Source organism: Platalea leucorodia (genome assembly GCF_965183815.1).
Source record: "Platalea leucorodia genome assembly, chromosome: 4".
Classification (NCBI taxonomy): domain Eukaryota; kingdom Metazoa; phylum Chordata; class Aves; order Pelecaniformes; family Threskiornithidae; genus Platalea; species Platalea leucorodia.
The window spans coordinates 38,795,099-38,815,721 of NC_138826.1; the positions used below are offsets into that span (position 1 = coordinate 38,795,099).

The 20,623-nt window shown below is 42.8% G+C and overlaps 1 protein-coding gene across 8 annotated transcripts in view; it reads right to left on the reverse strand.

The window, feature by feature from the left end:
• P4HA1 (prolyl 4-hydroxylase subunit alpha 1) overlaps positions 1-20,623 on the reverse strand; it is a 37,713-nt gene that overhangs the window by 5,123 nt on the left and 11,967 nt on the right. For 6 of the 8 annotated variants that reach the window (XR_014227892.1, XM_082309369.1, XM_082309371.1 and 3 more), the window contains exons 4-10: positions 18,685-18,836; positions 16,278-16,415; positions 13,495-13,734; positions 12,102-12,292; positions 11,387-11,563; positions 7,322-7,392; positions 1,007-1,106 (exon numbers count right to left, since the gene is read on the reverse strand). Coding sequence is in view for 7 of the 8 variants with exons in the window: in XM_082309369.1 (XP_082165495.1) it covers positions 1,007-1,106; positions 7,322-7,392; positions 11,387-11,563; positions 12,102-12,292; positions 13,495-13,734; positions 16,278-16,415; positions 18,685-18,836 (1,069 nt within the window). In the remaining variant the exon portion in view is untranslated. Of the gene's footprint in view, positions 1-1,006; positions 1,107-7,321; positions 7,393-8,533; positions 8,605-11,386; positions 11,564-12,101; positions 12,293-13,494; positions 13,735-16,277; positions 16,416-18,684; positions 18,837-20,623 lie in introns of all 8 variants that reach the window. The other 2 variants (XM_082309373.1, XM_082309372.1) reach the window with 1 other exon arrangement.

The following is a 20,623-nucleotide window of genomic DNA, read 5'->3' on the forward strand; positions in this document are numbered from 1 at the left end:
CCCAAGATGTTTGGCTACAGGAGCAGCAGCACATCCAAGCCTGGCACTGCAGGATGCAGTGTACTCTGGGTAAGCAATCTGGTACTTCCCCAGGGTAGAAAAATATTTTTCTTCTATAGAAACTTGACAGGCTCTATTCTCTTCAAAATAGGTCCTGGCATTTTTACATCATTCAAGTTTAAATCACTTTTTGATCTCTGCATCGCTAAAGAGGATCCACTGTCCTTTTTGCCGATTGGATTTTTTTTTTTCATGTCTTCTGTGTATTCATAACCTCAATTTTCAGCCAGCTGCTTGGGCATTTTATCATCAGGAGTCTTGATGGAGTATAGCACAGTGGCGCAACAGCTTTCAGGAACCACTTTCTAGGTGTCCTGCTTTCTAGGTATTAACGCTTTCTCAGAATCAGTGAAGCAGCTGTTCATTTAAAGGCCTCAAGCAAATAAATACAAAGTAAGTAACTCTGAAATAAAATTTACTCGAGTTACGTGTACGATCAGTCTTTCCCACAGTACAGACACACCAGACACGCTGTTGGCCTTCCAGGACGGACCAAGGATGGGATGGCAAATCTAAACAACCATTCTCTCCCCCTTTCCTTAAGTATCTCAGTCAAGCTAAGCTTTTCGCTGTCACCACAGCACCAAAGTTTGACCCTGCAGCAATGAAACTCAGTTCCATTAGTATAACTAAAAAGGAATTACACATCCACTGCAACGAACATCAGGAGTTTCAGTTACTGCCGTTTCCCTCCAGCAATAAAAAGCTGTTTCACACTAAGGTAAGCGCTGCTCTGCAAAGACAACTGCGTTTCTTCCTCCCTGTAAAAAACCCACTCATTCTTCCCAGGGCCTGGAATCAAACCAGCCATCAAATTAGCTGCCCCTGGGTGAGCTTTTGTGGCCACCTCGCCACCACCACCTGGGCGAGCACGGTGCTGCACACAAAGCCATCCAACCTGAAATGCCCGTTGACATTCACCATCATACTTGTCCTAACAGTTTACCTGTAGTTCCTCTGCTGTGGAGACATCGAGTCCTGTTAGGTCCTGGATCCTTGTGTTAATGCGAGATACCACAGGGCTTTCATATCCAGACAACCAAGCGCTGGGGGGAGGGGGAGAATAAAAATCAATTAAAAACAGTGGCAATAGGCAGTAAGCTAGCAGTACAAATGCACCACTTGGAATTCCTTTGAATTTGAGATTTTTTTTTTTTTTATACTTTTCAAGAACTTGGTAGGGTGATCAGAAGTATTTCCAGGCCATTATGAAGGCCTGCATTTAATAAATACGTTTTCTAGAAAGAACGCTTACAGCACTGGTTTAAGGAAGCTCTAAAACTAAGGGCCTTAATTCCCACACTGGCCGACTACCAAATGACTGAAGAAAGCGTTCCGAACAGTGAAATCTGCTCCAAGCTGCTTTCTAAAACAGGCACAAAACACTTTTGCACTTACCCATTCCCAACAGCTAATTTAGACCCCACATTTGATGCGTTTTGAAGCAACACTTGGGAAAGGAATAGAGGAGTTACTTTATTTAGCGTATGCAGAGTCTGTGTGATTGTAACTCAGCTCTTCCACGCGTCATGTGCTTACAGGCTCTGTGATCTGTCCTTTCACATTACTTACCTGTGCAATGGTACTAAAAATCATTATGAAAACAATTAAATAATGCACAAAACACTTTACTATTTTCTCTGTTCAACAATTTCTAGCAAAACAACCTATTACAAATTTGGTATTTAGCACATGTTTCGGGTACATAATGATGGGGGGGGGGAACACAATGACCAAAGCCAAACCAATTTTTTTTTTTTTTAAACATAAATGTGAAAGGCCAGTCTCACAGCTCCAAAGGCATCTTCAGCATGTCTGCTTCCTACTGCAAATTAGAACTTTTCAGCTAGAAATACTGCACTTAAAATAACTGGCAAGCTAGTCAGCAGAGAAAGGTATGAGCAGGTAGAGAAGCATTTCTACACAAGAATCGCTGGCTTCACCCAGCCCCAGTGTGGCATTTTCTACTCTAAGTGGTTGCTCCTTCTTGAAAGCTGCCCGACTGGGCAGCAGCTCTGGCATCCGGAAGCAGCCACATGCCCAGAAGAGCGGCGTTTGGCACAAAGAGGCACAAGCTTAGGATAACCACAGCTCTGTGCATCCCTGCTGGACCCCTACCAGCTGTGAACACAGTCAGTTGCTTGCATGGAAACACACATGCATATTTTTTTTTTCACTTCTTTACAAGATCAACATTTTATTCTTTTTTTTGGCGGGGGGGGGGGGGGGGGGGGAATCTCAATTTCATCTACCCACTGTCTTTTTTTTTAAAAAAAAAAAAAAAACAAAAAAACAAAAAAACAACCACTCATCTGCTCAAATGCTGCTTCCTTTACTCCTCCCATTCCAGCCACGCACCTTCACTTTACCTGCTCCGCTTTTCCCTCTCTGGGCAAGCTCGCTACCTCCCTTGTCCTCTTCTCTATTTCCCTTGGCTGTCCCCTACTAGTGATGATACTATTGCTTCCATTTTCCCCTTTTTTGCAGGAAAATGGAGACAGCTAGTTCTACCTTTTTTTTTTTTTTTTCCCCCTAGCATCTGACTCAGCCGTTTGGGCTCGTCCGTGGGTCCTGCTGCTTTTACAAGACTGTTGGACAGGAATACCTATGCCCAGCGCCTAGCTGGCAAGTACATCATAGAACTTACTTATACTCAAATGAACTTTTGCATCTGTACTAAATTAACGTTGTTTTCTTTAACAAAAAAAATTGTATTAAAAAAACCCCACACCAACAGACTTTTCATGGGAGGAACAGTAGCATGACACGTGACACAAGGCACTGACACAGGTTACAGAATCTCTACGAGCGTATTTTGGGGTTTTTTTAAATGACAAATGAACTACAGATAAAAGAAATCAGTTAACATTGCTCAAGACAGACTTGCACAAACACATACCAAGATTCAGCCACTTCTCAACACTGTTAGTAGAAGTGTTACAATGCAACCTTCTTTCTTTGATTTAAGGTGGTAGGAGAACACAAAGACTACTTCTTATCTGAAGCATTTCCCAAAAGGACAAGCAGCTCTGCAGGCACATGCTACGCAGCCAGGTAACACTCACGAGCAAGCCTAACCTCACACAATACACACGAAAAGCCCCAACGCAGCCAGCAGCTTCAAAGCATAGGCTTTAGCTACCTCTGTCCGGTCTATGCATAAAGGCTTTAAGAAAAAAAAAACACCAAGCCAAAGAAAGAAAAAAAGCAAGCATTCTTACAGTTTTGGTTCTTTAGAATTGCAATGAACGCTTTCAACGGGGAGAAACACTACATCCTTTCATGAAGGGAAAGTACTATATGTATTTTAGAAATAAAATTAATTGCCCAAGGATACAAAGAAAGTCTATGAAAGGTAGAGGAAACAGGGAACTGCAACCATATTTCAAGTGCCAGCCTGGCTGCCGGTTGCTGAGCAAAACCTAGGGGGAGGCATGTAGTGCGGCACAGTTTCATGTGAAGAGTTACAGCGTGATTTAACCCTGTAATTGTCATGAAATCCGCCTCCATGAGGGCGGAGGGCCTGCGGAACCCTGCCCCAACTGCCCAGCGTTGGGAGGTGGCTGTGCCGGCTGCCTTCAGGATGCACAACAAGGGCTTTCTGTTACTGCAGGCTTTGCCTAGTGGCCGTCACAGAATGTAACAATCATCTGTCCTACGCTGTCCTCTTTTGTTGGTAGCCTCAGCCTTGGGCCTTTGCTGACAGCAAAAAGTAAGTGTGTGCCTAGTTCAAGAGCATTTATAGCAGGTATTCCTTCACACAAAGAAATCTTTTTTCCCTGCTCTTGTCTATTATTAATTAAAAAAAAAAATCAACAAACAATAAACAAAAAAACAAAACAAAAACCAACCCTCTCACCAGTGGCATCTGTGATGCAGAATTAACAGCCTTAAACTGTGCTCAGCAAACTTTTTCCTTTTAAATATATGCATAGTCCAAGGTTCAGCCTGATTCAGTAAATGGACACAGCTCTATTCTTCAGTGTAGATTTGTTAAATTAAGAAGTTAGTTGTTGCATGAACAGCATTCTGTCTTTTTTTTTTTTTTTTTTTTTTTGACCAGCTGACACCTTTGAGTGCACTGTGGGCAGAAAACTTCGTAGCAAGAAGGGACAGGCTTATTTCTGGGAAGTCATAAGCACGGCCATTGAAGATGTGGGTGACTTGACTGACTGACTTACAGGAGGATCTCATATTTCCTTAATGACTACTACACGAAACCCCAAAATTCCCTGACTACGAAGGCATGGTATTTTGGTGTCGCACTTGGCTTTGTGAAGAGACACCCGTGAACTAAGCTAATCTGTTCTAGAAATGGAGAGCATTCCATTAGCACGGTGAATTCGTGCTGGGGGATTGCTTTTCTTCTTCCTCACTCCGAGATCTGGCTTTTAACAACTTTTATATTCCTTACAAACAAACAGCTAGCAGTAATTACATGCCCTCCTCCCTCTTATAATTCTGAATCGGGGATCTTCTTAGAGATTTTTAATAGCACAATATACTTATATATGCAGAAATGATTTTAGACTAAGCAGTGTATTAGGAAAAAACCCCCAGCCAACTGTCCAGAGCTACATGACATGCGAGGGCTTATATGCCCAAAAGCTCATCTCCACCAACTGCACTAGTCGGTCTAGTCCCAGACACTGCAACGGCTACGTCCTTAGTCTCCAGCTGCACCAGGACTGCCCCAGAGTAGTAGTTCAACACTGCTTTTGTGACCAACAGTCATTGGTCGCACCAAGCAATACTGGCTTTTGTTTTTAAAACTTTATCATAAATGTACTTGGTATGTAAAAAGTACTAGTAGAGACGCAACAGGGAGCGAATAAAGCACAGACTGGTATTTCTGAAGTGGAAACTTGAACCTCGTATGCTACGAGCTCTCACTGGCTGCTGGGAGGAGAGGGGGGGTGGAAAAAGCAGCTTCTTTAACAGCAGTGTGAGAGCGGCTGCGTTTATTCTGGTACTGCACACAGCCCGGCTTGATGGTGCTCCTCATACTGCTGGCAAGGTGCCCCTTTTACACAGCCTGCCACGTACTGCACAGCGAACAGTAGTCCTCTCAAAGAGAGGAATGCTGCAATTTAGAAGTTCCTTCGCTAGGAAAGAATGTTTGAAGGGGGAAAGCAGTCATGTATTAAAAAAATAAAGCAAGCATTTTTTTGGTTTTCAAGAGCAATGATTCATCTGGAATCCAAACCAGCTCAAACAGCTCTACCAGAAAGATGTTTCTACCAGCGGTTCTGCAAAAGCCGTTCAGCGATCCAGCATTAACAACATGATCCTTCTAAAGCAGCCTGGCTTGGGGGTTGGGGGTGGCTTCTACCTCCTACCATAGATGTAGCTGCCAAGTTCTCTTTTAAATGTACATACATCCTAAGCAACCTGGAGGAGTACAAAGGCAAGCATGAGAGGGGAAGTCCCCCTCCTCAAGTCTCTTCCTACCCTCAAAAAATTGTCTTCGCTAACTTCACAATATGTGCTGTGCCCCATTTACTTGTACATTTTTTTGCAATTCTACTTCCGGATTCCAGCAAGACACAGAATTAAAAAATCTTAGCTCAGTAAAATCTGATTTAATTCTGTGCGTTCCTTAGGTACGTTAGAAGGAAGTCCCAGAGAGCCACCTCGGTGAGCACCAAACCTTAAACCTTTAAGGGTCTCATTCACCAGGTACGAGGCGCGAGGCTCCGTTCCCGGCTTGCGGCACACCGCGCCAAGGAGGCGGCAGCACCTCACGGACAACGGCTGCCCTCATCCTTTATCACAGAGGCCCTAGGCAAGGCACAGCACATGGTTAATTGCAGATTAAAGCCCCAGGAGAAACAAGTTATTTTGTCACGTCACAAGGCCAACAAGGCGGCGATGGCAAACGGGGAGCTGGCTGCACCAGCAGCTGCACACACTCATGAGGGACTCGGCTTTTCGTGATGGGTGTTGTCTGGTACTATTTTTTCCTAACAACTGTGGCATCTGCAATAGCCTCAAGGCATAACACTTCCCACTACTGAAAAATCAAAACTCCAAATAAAAAGTCCTTTTACTAAGGATGATGTAATTAAATAGGGGCCAAATATGCATCTCAGTTTCAATTAGTGAGTTGGTCACCTTCTCTAACTCCTATTATTAGGACATCAAGTTTGACAGAAACCGTGAGGTTACGTTCAAATGGATTAACAAGTTTCCTCAGCAAATGCCCCAGAGCAGTCCGCGTCACAGAGGACAAATACCGAGACTGAACGAATGCTTTCTTTACAATACAGAGTCACAGATAACCAAGACAGGACACGGACAGACTTTAAAAACAAAAACTAAAACCTAAATGCAACACATGTCAAACAGGAAGACGGATGTTCCTAAAGTCATTCTGGAGGGGGCCTGCGGAGGTAGTTTTAAGGAGCAAACGTGGAAGAGCTCACCAGACAATTCCCGCAGGACTCCCACGACCTGATGAGTAAGGAGACCTGCATGCTGCTGAAGGTGCAAGGCAGTTTTCAATGTATAAAAATAAAAGTTTTCAACTTGTCACTACTTGTTACAAGCGTGGCTTTAGGGATTAGACTTCCACTACAATGGTTTTCTAGTTTCCCCGAGAGTTATACTCGTTCTTGACTCCATCAGCTTCTTGTGGATCCAGTACTTTGAAGCACTTTTATCTTTTTTAAGAAATTCATAGCTAAATAACACCCCTTAAGCTACTAGCCATTCTACTTCCAGGGTTTTTGTTCAAAGAAGCTGAAAGAACACTGGTTTTCTATTAAAGCAGCAACTACTTTCCATCATTTAAACAAGGAAACGCTTTAACATTATCAACCAGCTTTAATTTGCATTATTCCCACGAATTACAGCAGCTCATCGGTGCCTGGTTTTAAGCAGCAAGTGTCACTACCGGAGTTTAGCGGTAGAGGTGAGCCACACGGGCAGCCTTCCCCACCGTTCGTTAGCGTAAGCAGAACCCCGCGCGCCGCTCCCGTTTTAGTACGTTAGTTGCACTAGGCAAGCCATGCTGAGCGAAAGAGGGCACCTCCGTCTTGGCTACCGCTAACATACAGAACTATTTTCTGTTTCAGCGGACCGCTTGCTTTGTTACGCGACAGCTCCGTTTGCTTTAGGCCATTCTCTTTCTTCTAAAGAGAAACTACGAATCTACCAGTTATGCAAAATCCTCATTTGCCCCACATTTAGAGATGAAGCGGTACAGTCCCAGAACAGACTTCCTCAGACTGGGTGTACCTTTGGAAGACGTTCCCCTTACCTCTTAGAGACTCTGTAATGTGCTGTGGTCAGTTTCCCAGTCTCAGGGTCATGAACAGTAGCACGGCTCAGCTACAAAAAGAGAAAGGACAAGGGCTTACCCACCTCATAGGCTGCTTTTTTGCCAAGCCACAGGTGTTTGAAAGGGTTCCGATTGGTCTGGATGGTATGCAATGCTCTTAAATTAGCAATATTAGAAGGGCAACAGAAGCTGTAGCTGCCATGGCCAAATCAAAACAAATTGGTTGGAAAAATTTGGTTAGATTGTCCTTTCACTTTTTTCCTCCTTATTTTTTTTTTCCTTCTTCTTTTTTCCTTTTTTTTTTTTTTTTTTTTTAAACTAGAGACTTTCCGTAAATAATTTATGATGCTGAGTTTCACAGACAATTCCTCTTCACCCAGAAGTTTAAATCCCTTCAGAATTTTGGCTTAACGCTGATGGAATGCGCGGCCAGTCTTTAATCACCGCTACTAAAAACAGGGGGGGGAGGAGGCAGGGGGCAGGTGGTTTCTTTTAGAGCCAGCCAATTTTGGAAAACATTGGCTAAATTCAAGACTTCACAGACAAGCTGGGAAGAACCAGGAGCCCAGTGAAAACGAGCTTGCCTTCTGCCAGATTTGTGTCAGCAGGAGGTAAAGAGCCCAGACCGGAGTATGGGATTCTCTCAGACCAGAGCATGGGATTCTCTCAGACAAGGAAATGCTGTGCGACTAACAAACGTGTGCTTTGCGCGCCACTCCAGCTGTCATGCACAGTAAGAACTTCAAGCGTCTCTTGCACGCGTAAAGGCACTTCAAACGGTCTGCTAGGTTTTACACGGGAAGGGAGGACAATTTTTGGTTGGTGAGAAGAGCAAGGGGAAGGGAATATAAAAAAAAAGAAATCTAGGTTGTACTGAAGGTTTTGTAGCATCGTGTATTTTTACACCGATTAGAGAGACCCGCTTCTTCTACAAGATGATCATCTGATAACACACACTGAGAAGGTGACCAAAAAAAGAAAAGGCAGACATCAAAACACGCCCCCAGAACTTCTAGCTGAAGGAAAAGACTGAGAAACTCAGCAGTAACAGCCTGTTACAGATCTGCACGTAATAAAGCGGTGGACTACAAAGCCAAAGTTGTCTTTTTAGACCACCTCTTTTTTCCCCATAATGAGCAGATTCTACACACTCATTACAGGCCCAAAACATCTGGCATAGAGCGCTCTTACCTTTTGCTAATTCTGTAATGTGCCGTCTCCAAGGCTCCTGTTATGGGGTTTGAAATGGTGGCTCGCCTCAGCTGTGAAGCGAACCATCAGAATAGTTGCATTACAAAGCACATACTGCATCACAGCAATCCGACCATTCAGAAGCCTAAGGGGAAACCTCACGCAAGCCGCCACGCGAGCCACCCGGTCACCTCTTGCGGTGGATTTTCTTTTATGGAGGGGGTGGAAATTCACAAAGCAGCAATGGGGAAGGAGGAGGGGGAGTCTCCAATTTTAGCAGAAGAGAGGTTTTTAGGGCATTTTGGTTTGTTTTTTGTTGTTGTTTTTTTTTTGTTTTGTTTTGTTTTTGTTTTTGTTTTTTAAACAGAGCATTAGAGAAGATCAAGTTCTCCAGGAAGCAATGTTTCCATTTCTGTAGCAAGAAGAACAGTCGTCTGAATAAAGTAAACTAGAAGCTTTCATTTCCTTCATATTGCAACAACTGCTGGAAGCGGTACGACATTATGGCACGGGTACAATTGGTCCTTTGTTAGCGCTCTGTCCTGCGCGTGTAAGATGAGTTTTACAGTTACATTGAATCCAGGCAACACGGTGATCTTGTGTAAGTGAAAGATGAGTAAAACCCTACCCTTTTGATTCTTTCTATACCAAAAGCAGCACTGAAGTGAACTCCTTTAACGCCGACTGCTAAGGCAAACTAATTGCTTAGTCCACAGACGCATTTACATTGTATTCCTCAGTTACACAGACGAGAACACTTGGTTCAAGGCCTTCCTTTCCCTCTGTTGCGCTCCGTTTACTTGACGCCATCCCATCTGTTTTAATACTCTGATTCAGAACCTTACGCGCTCCCTTTACCTTTGTTCACGTACTATCAGGAGCTCTCCGTCATTCGTAACTGGAGAGAGCGAGGTTGAGTCGCAGAGCCCAAATTTTGGAAGAGGCACAAAACGGCATACCGAGTCCCAAACAATGAGAAGTATTTTTCTGTCGTTAAAATAAACCAAGTAAAGCAAGGCCGAGCTCCTCATATGCTGTCTCTCCTCTCATCCCACGCAGACGCGTAGAAGAATCAAGGCACAAACTACGATTCCAGCGAGACTCCGCTGTAAGCTGAATAACAAGGCTTCATCCTGCCAGCTTATGCCACCGGAGCAGCAGAAGGCTGGGCACAGATCAGACAGCGCTGTCTTCCGAGAGGCGGCGATGGTAACATCCCGAGCATCGGGAAGAAGGAGATGACCTTTCAGACTCAAAAAACACAATCTTCTTGCTACGCTCATTACTGAGCCCTGCAAGGCCTCGGCCGCAGCAAATACATGGAACGCTAACAGCATACAGATGCTTCTATACATTAATGAACTATATGAATCTGCAAATCTTTACCACAAGCCAAATATCTAGTAGGAAAACATTTCTCTCGGCAAGTTTAGCAGTTAAAATCGCCACGTTTCAGAGATCCACACAGGTTCCTATTTTCAGTGCTAGGACTGATTTCTACTCCATAAAGAAGCGATTCAGTCATATTCCACAGGCATAATGCCAGAGCTTTTGCAGCAGCAAAGGGGCTTAACCGTCAACAGATAAACAACTGGGGCTCTGATTTTTCAGACCTGCAGCAAGGCTGCCTGACAGGAGAGCAGGAAGAGACATTTTACAGGTAAGTGAAGAGAAGCACTTGTACTTCTTGCTTACAGTTCAGAACAGAACGTTTCCTCGGAAATACAACGCGTCAGCCTTTAGGAAGCTTTAAAATCGCCTTCAGGCTACCTAGTACTCCGTGCGGTGGCCCAGGACAGCCTCACCCTCAATGTGCCCATGTATAACCCACAGCTGGTTTACTTTGCAGCAGACCAAGCTACCCATTTGTTCTGTACTTAAGGCACTTATCCCCCTAATCTCCATTTGCTCAGCGCGCTCTGGACAAAAAGCCATTTCGGCTAAAAACAAAGAAAAAACACAGGAAAATTGTATTTCCACAAGTTTAAATCTTATTTTCAAAGTAACTGGTAATTGATGGAAAAATAAATCAATTTAACTAACTACATCTTCAACGCACACCTTGAGATGCGGAGTCGCGCCAACCGGATACAAAAGGCAACTCTATCAGGTCGCTGTTGGTCTCGGATGCCCCTCTTTGCTCTGACAGTTGAGCTGCCCTGGATTATTCTGCATTCAGAAACAAGAACCTCGGGATCCAGTTTCTGAAATAGGATTTGATGAGCTGGCATGGTGACTAAGTAGCTGAGTACCACCGATGAAGTACTGCCCTCTTAAAGCTCTTCCACCTGCAGGCAACTTCAAAGCCTGGGAGACAGAAGTCAGTTTTACACCGAACGGAGAATACAACCATTCACTCTCGTCTCTACAATAACGTGGCATTCCAGGACCAGAGGAGCGGCTGCCTTTCCCTAGACGGCACTCTTCTCCATGTCACAACTTTTGGCAAATACAGACTTAAAGAAAAAACACGGAAACCAGAAAACCAAACAAAAACCAGATGGCAGGTATACTTCCAAGGCAACCTAGCTGCAGTACGTTTGTTTTCTGTTGTAGAACATTCTCCTCCTTATCTGAAACAGCGTGCACTGAAATTGTGTCTGCCGGAAGAGTCTGACAATCCTGCGCTCTTCATTACACAGAATCTGGCTCTCTTAATTACACAGAATTTCCAGCTTTCCCACTGTCTCCTTCAAAGAGCGCGTCACCAAGAGCTACGAGGTGAGAAAAGCGACGTGTGAGCACGCTGCACGCGCGTCTGCGTTCAAGAGGAGATAGAATCACACACACTCACCCAGAAAACTACACACAAAATTTAAGATTCCAAAAGGCAAAGAAGCATAAGGCATTTACCCTCGGCTTTGCTAGTTCTTTCACAGTTTCGATCTCTTCATCGGAGATGATGTCAAGGAAGCGAACAATTCGAGGTTTGTCCCACTCATCTTCCTGTTTGACAGGGCCCAGAATGTATCTAGGATTCCTGTTTCCGTCGTAGTAGCGGCAGAAGAGTCTTTTTTGTCTCCGAGGAGTCTGAAAGCAAGGTGGAATAAGAGATAATCAGAGAGCTTCCATACGATGTTAATATCTCTAAGCAACAGAAGATATCCTGAGAACAAGAAACAGGAACGATTCGCTTTCCCTACCTTAATGTTACGTTGCAAGCTAAAGAGATGCTTTAAGCTTGAGAAATTAGTACTTTCAGCATATTAATGTTACTCTGTAACACTGCACCAAGCAGTACTTTACATGGTCCTATTAAAAATAATTTTATCACTAAAAAACCACCCCCATTCAATCCCATATGTAAAGCTAGGCTTCCAGCGTCCTTATTCAATTAGTTACAATTATGTAGCGCATCCAAGTTAGCCAGCAGCGCCTGCGGCAGTATTGCTTTTTGTCTACTGGACAGAATGAAATGGGGAAGAAATCCAACACATGCTAATCCTCAGTTCCACACACTCAGCCAACTGCTGTAACAACTTCCTTGCTTTCACGCCACAGACAAATTCTTGACATTGTTTTGTTACGGTTGGTTTCGTACATTTGAAAACAGTCTACTCCACTTTACCATTTTGAGACCCTCCCCACGGCACAGCATTTCGTACTTCCTTCTCTCGGGCAGGTAATCCTTTTTCTTAACCCCAGTTTCCTTCTCCGTCTGGTCTTCTGAATCCGTACTGGACTTATTTGCTTCTTTTTCTTTAGCCATGATATATTCAAAATATTTCATGTTCCCATTTGCCCTTTGGTGTTCAGGATCTATTGACAAAGAAACAGACAAGTATCACAGGCAAGTTCCCATCTTGTGAAGAAGTATCCAGAAGAGGCTATTTACAAAAAGAAAAAGAAAACAGATGCGCACTACTGCTTCTCAAACAGAAATCAGAAACATCTACTCTGGTTTGAGAGCATTCACAGGAGAGCTAAAACACCGAGCTAAGCTGGAAGCAATGCTAGCCTGCAGCATGCACATATCCTTACTCATCTGCAGGAAAACACGCAATGACCTTTAGAGCCAAGCTCAACTTATTCACAGTTAAGAAACTGCTGACTGCGAGGCCAGGATCCTCAGCAGGCACGAGGCTCCAAGCACTAAGAAAAAGGGTTTGGCCATTCCAGCCAATCTCACCAGGGAGGGAGAGAAGGGAACGGGACAGGGAGAGAGCTGGGACAGCATGACTGGCTTTAAACCTAAAAACCTCCCTGATGGGAATTAAGATTTCCGGTGACAAAGCTTTTAACAATCACTAAACTTACAGTATTTGCTTCAGTTCACGTTAATTAATAGTTCTCACTAGCCTTTGCTATACTGAGTTCTGAACTTCCCATGGGATCCTTTCCGCAGTCGATCGGTGGAATATTTAGAGAACCATAAATACTTTTCATATTTCATAAAATAGACAGAATCTTAGCTCACTGTATTGCATTCTGTATTTCTTATTTTTCCAAGTTTTTCATCTCAAGTATGCTCAATTTGCCTTTGAATAATCTGCAGAGATTTTGGTATCACCAATCTAGTTTCAATGTCATTAATTTTGCTCTTGCCTGTACCTAAGGGGAAGTAATCTCAACACAGGAAAGCAAGATATAGTAAGAGAACCAAATTTCAGGTAGTAATGACTAAGATGGGTAAGCGGTTAGAAGCCAACAGCAACAGGAGACAGAAAATACTTCAGTAGAAAGGCGCAGTCCTTAACCATGACACTTCCTGACATGGTAGGTGAGACTATAATTGTCCACCTAAAAATATGGCAGCAAAATATGATTTATGGTAATACAAGTCTTATTTTACTGAAAACTGCGCATCAAGACGGTAATGGTAGTATCAGGAACAATCCATTTTAAAAACCCATATATAAGTCTGAATACAGGCAAGACCGCGCTCCTCGGTACAAATCCATAGCTAGCACCCGCTCGAACGCAGAGCTAGATCGCGTTCACACGATCTCTCTTTCACGTACCCAGTTCCAGAAGGCGTTTGGTGAGCATCATGGCTTTGCCCAGATCCCCCTGCTGATACACAGCATAACTCAGGTAGTCCAGAATGTAGACTTTATCTGCAGAAGACACTTCTCCCTCATCCAACTGTTTCAGAGCTTGTTCCATCCAGAGCTCGGTGTGGTAGTAGTCAGCTTCAGTGTAGGCAATCTTTCCCAGCTCAAAGCAATCTTCAGCTGTTAAAAAGGATTTGTGCTTCACACCTGTATTTAAAAGAAAACAAACCAAACAATTTGCACAGAATTCCAGACCTATCTTCAGAGTAACATTCAGTTATTTCTTATTCTTCACAGCATAGTTTATTTCTGTTCTTCAACATCTCCCTTCTGTGGTAGCTATTTGTTGAAGACTCAGTTTAAGTATCTAAAGCCTGTAAATCCTTGGCAGAACACATCAGCGGTTAGATGGAGTCTTCCATTGCCAGAATACCAGCAACTAGCTAAATGTCTTTACCATTAGCAGAAAATAAAATAAAATAAAATAAACCTTCTTTCTTCAAAACCCCAAACGCTTTGAGCAAGAGCAACAGTAAGCCAAATACAAAGTTTCAGAAATCTGTTTTCAAAGACACTGCATTATCGCTTTCAAAACGTTACTGAAGCGCATCTTGTTAGCGACAACTTAGTCGGGCAGGAAAAAGAAAACATCAGTCAGTAAAATCCCAGCTGCTCAAGATTTTTGAAGTCAGTCATTTTTAGAAACATTTGAAGAGACTTCTGAAAGATTAAAGCACTAGTAAGCAAATTACAGATTCCTATTTTTGCCACTGTAAATTAAGGCCCAATGAAAAACCAAATTTAATCTCGTAAAAAGGAAACAGGACCTGCCAGTTTTACAGCTAGAATTACATTCCTGATTACATCTTAATACATCCTGAATTTCTAATACCAGCTCCCACAGCTGCGTTCAAACAGGGGAATTCTTCTGTTGAAGACACGCCTTAAGAGATTAAATAGCTGAAGAGACAGTCCGTGAAATGCAGTATCCCACAGAATAACTTTCTTTCTGCTCACTAGTTAAACACCTCGCGGTCCATCCTGTGATGGCCAGCGATTTCGGTTTTCTGGGCCTGAAGCTGCAAACTCTAAAATAACACAAAGATTAGGGAACTGGGTGTGGTGGTGGCGGAGCGCTCTCAGAGAGCGAGATCCTCTGGAACGGGTAGCAGGTTGCAGGGCCATAGCCTGGTGCATTTAGAAGCAACGTAACACCCACACGTGAAAAGGCAACTCTTAAAAGGAGACAGCAATCATCAAATAGGGTTGATAGTTAATACGAAGAAACAGGACAGCCTGTAACACGCAGGAAAGAGCGACACGACAGTAGTTAAGATTCTGATCAAAACGTGGCGACCTGGCCAAACAGAAATTCCCCGGGAAGGAAGACAAGGAGCACGAACAAGCGACCACGTGGGATGTTCCTCTCTAGAGCTTTGAAGAGACCAACTTATTCTCTTTTATATTCCAGAACTTTCAGATTCTGCAATTACACTTTATTACACACAGTCTGGACAGCTTATTACTTCCAAAGAAGCAATAAACTACAGTCCACCCAAAGGACTTTGTCTTGTATTTTTGTGCTGTTTTAAGAAAACAATAACAAACTGCTTATTGCATTAGAATGAATCTGTAGGTCTTTGAGACAGTCTTGAATTAAACCCAAAAGCAAGGTTATACATCATAACATATAAAGCCAATTACCCTGAATTTTATTAGGCATCTGACCACAATGAGTGCTTGCAAAAACACAGATGGATTGTACAGAGTTGATTTTTCGCCAGTTGGCACAGTACTATTTTCAAACAGAAGAAACATGGAGAACTCGGCAGAGAAAGTCTTTAACACTTCTTTCTTAGAAGAGTGTCTTCTCCTGCATATAAACCTATTAGAGATTACCTCAGGTAATGCCACATCAGCTCAAGTCTGTGTATGCAGACTGTTTTTCAGTTTATACATTCCATGAAGTTTAAGCTCAAAGAAACTTCAGTCACTCCCAATCCAAAAGGTCCATCTTAGCCATGAGAGGGAAAGGGATAATAAATGACAGAACTGTTTGTCAAAATGCATTACGTTGTGCCATAATACTGGGTATCTGCCATTGTACAACTACTTCAACACAAGGACAATCCTCACCCAAGCAAGATTTTATTGCTATTGATTTTTTTTAATTGAAAACTATTAACACTAAATTATCTTACCATAACTAGAAGAAAGATGCAGACTTCAACTAAAAAGAAATTTTCAAGTTCTAGCACAAGCAGAAAATGAGCATGTGAGTAGAGCAAGGAGAGCGACAGGACAAAGAAGAGTCTCAACTCAGAAAGAAACTTGCGTTCTGTGCAGTGCATTTTATCCACATGCACTTGGGCAGCGTGCCGGCAGAAGAACGCCCAGCAGGCAGGGAAGCCAAGCGGATGTAGTTTCCAACAGAACCACCAGAGCAACAGGCCCAACAGCATGCCAGAGCAGGTCAGCTCTTCCCGTGTTCCTCTTCACTAGCGCAGCCTGAAGCAACAGGTTCCTCTCTCTCGAGGTGTGGCAGAATTAAAACTGACACCTACATCGACCTACATTCAACCACCCACATCACGCCACTTTTCCTAAATTCTTAGCTAGCTCAAATGTTTTCCTGTTGTTACCTTCACATTGCGCAGTTAAACAAGACAGAACAGAGTCAAATGATTTGTCATCAGGACATTTAGCAAAAGTTCACAGTGTCTTCTGAAAATAACATCGACGACTCTTACCTGGAAGATTCCCTCTTGAGAGGGTGTCCGTGTCCAAATTATACGTGTCTTGAAGCCGCAAGAGGGCTTTTGCTGCACCAGTCTGATCTTCGTCATTTGGGAAAAACTGTCGCTGGATAGTCATGTTGGAGATAAAGCCTGGGAAAGACAGGGAAACACTTGGCCTTCTTTGTCCCAGGAATTCCATAAACTATGCATGAAATGACTCCCTACTCCGGGGAAAGCTTAACATTTCAGGAAAGGCCATTAATAAGTCAGAAAGAGCTACTAGCCCTGCAGAGCAGAAACAAACACCGTAAGTTTGTTTCTAAAGGACAGGAGTACCCCTTCAGTTTCACGCAGGAACTATTCTTGTCTTAACAGTTTTTTTTTAAAAAAAAAAAAAGTTACAGAGAACAAAAAGACCACCCCCACATGGAGAACGTTACAGATAATATATTGGTAGTTTTCGCAACCATTCCACTCAATCCACCTTCCAAAAGGCTTTTCATTTAGCAACATGGAATTTAAAAATAATTTAGAATGGAAAAACCAAACAGAATAGCTGGGCAAAGATTAAGGCTGATCAATAAAAAGATGAAAACCAAAAATGCTGATGTCTAATTGCAAACAGCTTTTGACAATACTTTAGGCAACTAAGCAGCCACTATGAACCTAACTGCTTTCTCTGGATGTGAGCATTAACATATTTACATAGAAACTTGAGAAACACACAGAGTTAAAAAGGTTTCTCAAGATCCATCTTCACATAACTCTGAATTGAACTCAAGGCGCATGTTGAAAAGTTAGTATTTCAATTCTTCTTTTGTGAAAAAAAAGCAAAGAAACAATCAAAAAGAAAAACTTGGGGGCTTTTTAAAGAAGCATCAGGGTGATGTTTATGGAACCAAAGACAAGGAGGTTCTATAGAGTAAAAAAACATTCTTTCTAGGAACTCTTCCCCAGTCATGAGAGTCACATGTAATCATCTCCCCTGTTACGAAAGGTTCCCACTCCTCTCTGCTGAGCACACACACAACCACTGCTATTGATGGTACTTGAAGGGCCCTCCTGTAGAGCTACTGCATTATTTTTCAGAAAACTAACTTTTCTACTCAAACTCTTTTGTCCCAAGATCCAGAAGCACAACAACAACAACAGTATTAACTAAGGACAGTGCCAGTATGATGTTTAAGTTCATCTAATATCCACCAGTAGAAAACTAAACAGCATGACCAAAACCAGACAAAGCGTAGTATGCAACGCTCAGCTGCAAAACCATTCGAAAAAATAACGAACTGACCAAATTTGATTTTTGCCACAGTCTAGTTGTCCTTTTTAACTATTAAGACCTGATAACGCTATTAGTTCATGGAAAGGTGTTCCTACTTTAAAAAAAAAAAACAAAACAAACCATCCTTTCACTCCTGTGCATCCCTTCTTTTACTACACTATGCTTCCCCCACTATTTTCCTTTCTCCTGACAATTTTCTTAAAACAAAACAGTTCACTTCCCCCAGCCCCCCCCCCCCCCCCCCAATTCATAAGGACTTAAGATGTCCAGATTCCTGGCTAGCAGGTGCAGAGCCTATTAACAGTTGGACTTGATGATCTTAAAGGTCTTTTCCAGCCTAAGCCAGTCTATGATTCTACATTCAGTCCCTCACAGCAGCAACAGGGAAGCTGAATATGCTGAATCCTTATCAGAGACTAAGCCTGGGTCTTTTTCAGAGCTCTGCTTTTTTATCATTTCTTACTACAAACTTGCACCTGGTATTAATTACCTGTTGAGACAGATTGTCATAGCTCAAATATAATCATCCCAGCTTCCTTGCTGCTAAGTGTCTTTCACAGCCTACTATTTTATGTCCTGTTCCCTACTGAAGAGCTTCTACTCTTGCTGAAGAAAAGAGGCAGCAAAGTGTTTACTACACTAATTCAGATCAGTTCCACAAATGCTCAGTCTCTGTCAACATTCAGGTTTCAAACCATCACACCTTAAATACTCTGGGCGTAGCAGCAGCAACAGCACTTGACCATACTCAAAGGACAGCCCTGCATTTCTTGCACTCAGAAGAGTTTCGTTCCCTTTTTTTCTGTTCAATGGAGTCATCACACTTAGAGATGAAATTCCCTAAGATACTAGCCTCCAAGAAGTGGGAGAGTACATGAAGCAAGCCCTGATCCCTTGCAAAATTTAAAGCATCCAAGGAGATTATTCAGTTTAAACATCGCAGTTTTCCTAAATTTTTGTAAAGCTCAAATTATAGCACACTGACAGCAAAATGGCAGGTCTTCTAGGATTACTTTTTATGAAGGCACCTCAAAAGCAGGCTTACAAATCTAATTCAAACCGTGACACGTGAAAGACACAGTCAAGTAAATGCAATTATAACGTGATCCTTGTTGTTACTACAGGCACACTTACCATCTGACATGTCCTTCAGAACCAGGCTCTCCAGCTCGCCCCACTCTGTGTTAAGCCGTTTCATCAACTTAAACGCGTTAACAGGATGCCCCAAAAACCCCTCTGGGTCTTTCGTAGCCGTATCTGTCAGCTGATCCAATTTCTCTGCCCATCTATAGTGAAAATACACATTCATTAAAGTTTCTTGTCGGAGTCTGCCAACGCACTATAAAACTGATTTCAAGCTACTCAACAGTCTTCGCTAAAAAAAAAAAAAACAACAACCACCACCACAAATTCCAAGCTTTCACATTATCTATATATAAAGCTCTCCTAGAAGGAACAAAAAGGGCTTTTTTATTTTCTTTTTTTCCTTCCCTTTTTTTTTTTTAAACCTTCCTCAGCTGCAGCCTAAATCTTGTGTTGCTCTTGTGGTCTCTGTTGGAACATTGCTGAACGAACTCCTTCCTCCAAATACCAAACGCAGTACGCCAGCAGTTCCATTATGAGTTTTCATGAAGGACTAATCAAAACCAAAGTTTTACGCACATTTTTGATCTTCTATTTTCAAATGCTCTTTTTTCTAAAGTTTACAATAAGGTAGTTCAAATACAGAACACTTGTCTCAAATTATTTTACATTTAGACACACACTCTTAAAGCTACGATAAGCCCCTTGCCTCCCACCACAGAACTGCCTTCTATACTGTAAGCTTGTATTAAGAAACAGAGTTCTCACGCTCCCGAATGAGGAGCCCAGATCAACTTTCTGGTGCTACAGTTCTGACTCCACAAACCTCTCTCACACTGTCAGTAACACAAGCCATTCACGACTCCAATGCGCTCCGAAACAAGCACACCTTTCAACAACTGCTGTTGTTCATCTTATCGTTTTAATGGAAACATCCAGGGAGTCTGCTCCAGCCTCAAGCACATCGGTCATGCTATAAGCACCAGCACTATGCTACTACACGCCTGCAAAACAACCAAACTTCCCCCCCCTACCAAAACCATGCAGATCTAGGACACGAAGACATGTAAGAATACCCTAGTAACAGGATAAATTAACTTTAAAAAAGCCACGCGCCACAGAGAATACCAAACATCAACAGCAATATAAAGCAAATACAAAATCTGTAACCTGGAGGGAACTCCGCACACAAGCCGGCACTCAGCTTGTCCCAGAATTTGGTATGCCTGTATTAAGTTTGCCTGCTTTACCTGAGACAGGTAGATGTTTACAACTGCTAAAGGTGCCACTGTTTGCATTCTCTCTTCCCACACTGTCTGTGGTTGTTCTCCTATGCTCCGACTGCCCCTGTCTGGGTTCTTGCCAGCAGCAACGCAAGTGAAGTGGTTCCCTCCAAAATGGAGTGCTCAAGGTGCTCCTGTGGACCAACTCCAGCTTCTAGCAAGCTGAAGACTGAAGAAACCAATTTCAACAAATTGTGCATTCACATTGCACACTGTCAAATCGATCGTACGTTTCCCACTGCATGACTATCAAACCTAATGAGTAGCTGAAAGTCACTGCAACCATGAGCCACAACCACAAGGCCAGGAGTTCTTTCAAGTAGTTTCTGTTTCATAAAAACCTCCACCACAAGCCACCCACAAGGTGTGAGCCATCCTCCGCATTTCAGTGAATTACCAACTTTCGCTGAGTTTAAGTCAACACAAGCTACCAATATCCTTCAGCCAAAGTACAGAGCCCAACAAACTCAAATGATGCTGGCATTTTTTCCAGGTTCTTCTCCCTGTGACAGTTATTTTAACTTTACTGACCTGACAGCGAGCACCTCTACTATAACAAAAAGAGAGCTGCAATGCTTATATGATAAGCTGTATTTACACACTTTTGGATGTCCAACTGGCATGCTCCCATCTTAATTTGTAGCTGTAAAGAATATACTTATTCCAAACCAGTGAGCAATCCCAACTCTGCATTTGAAACAATAAAA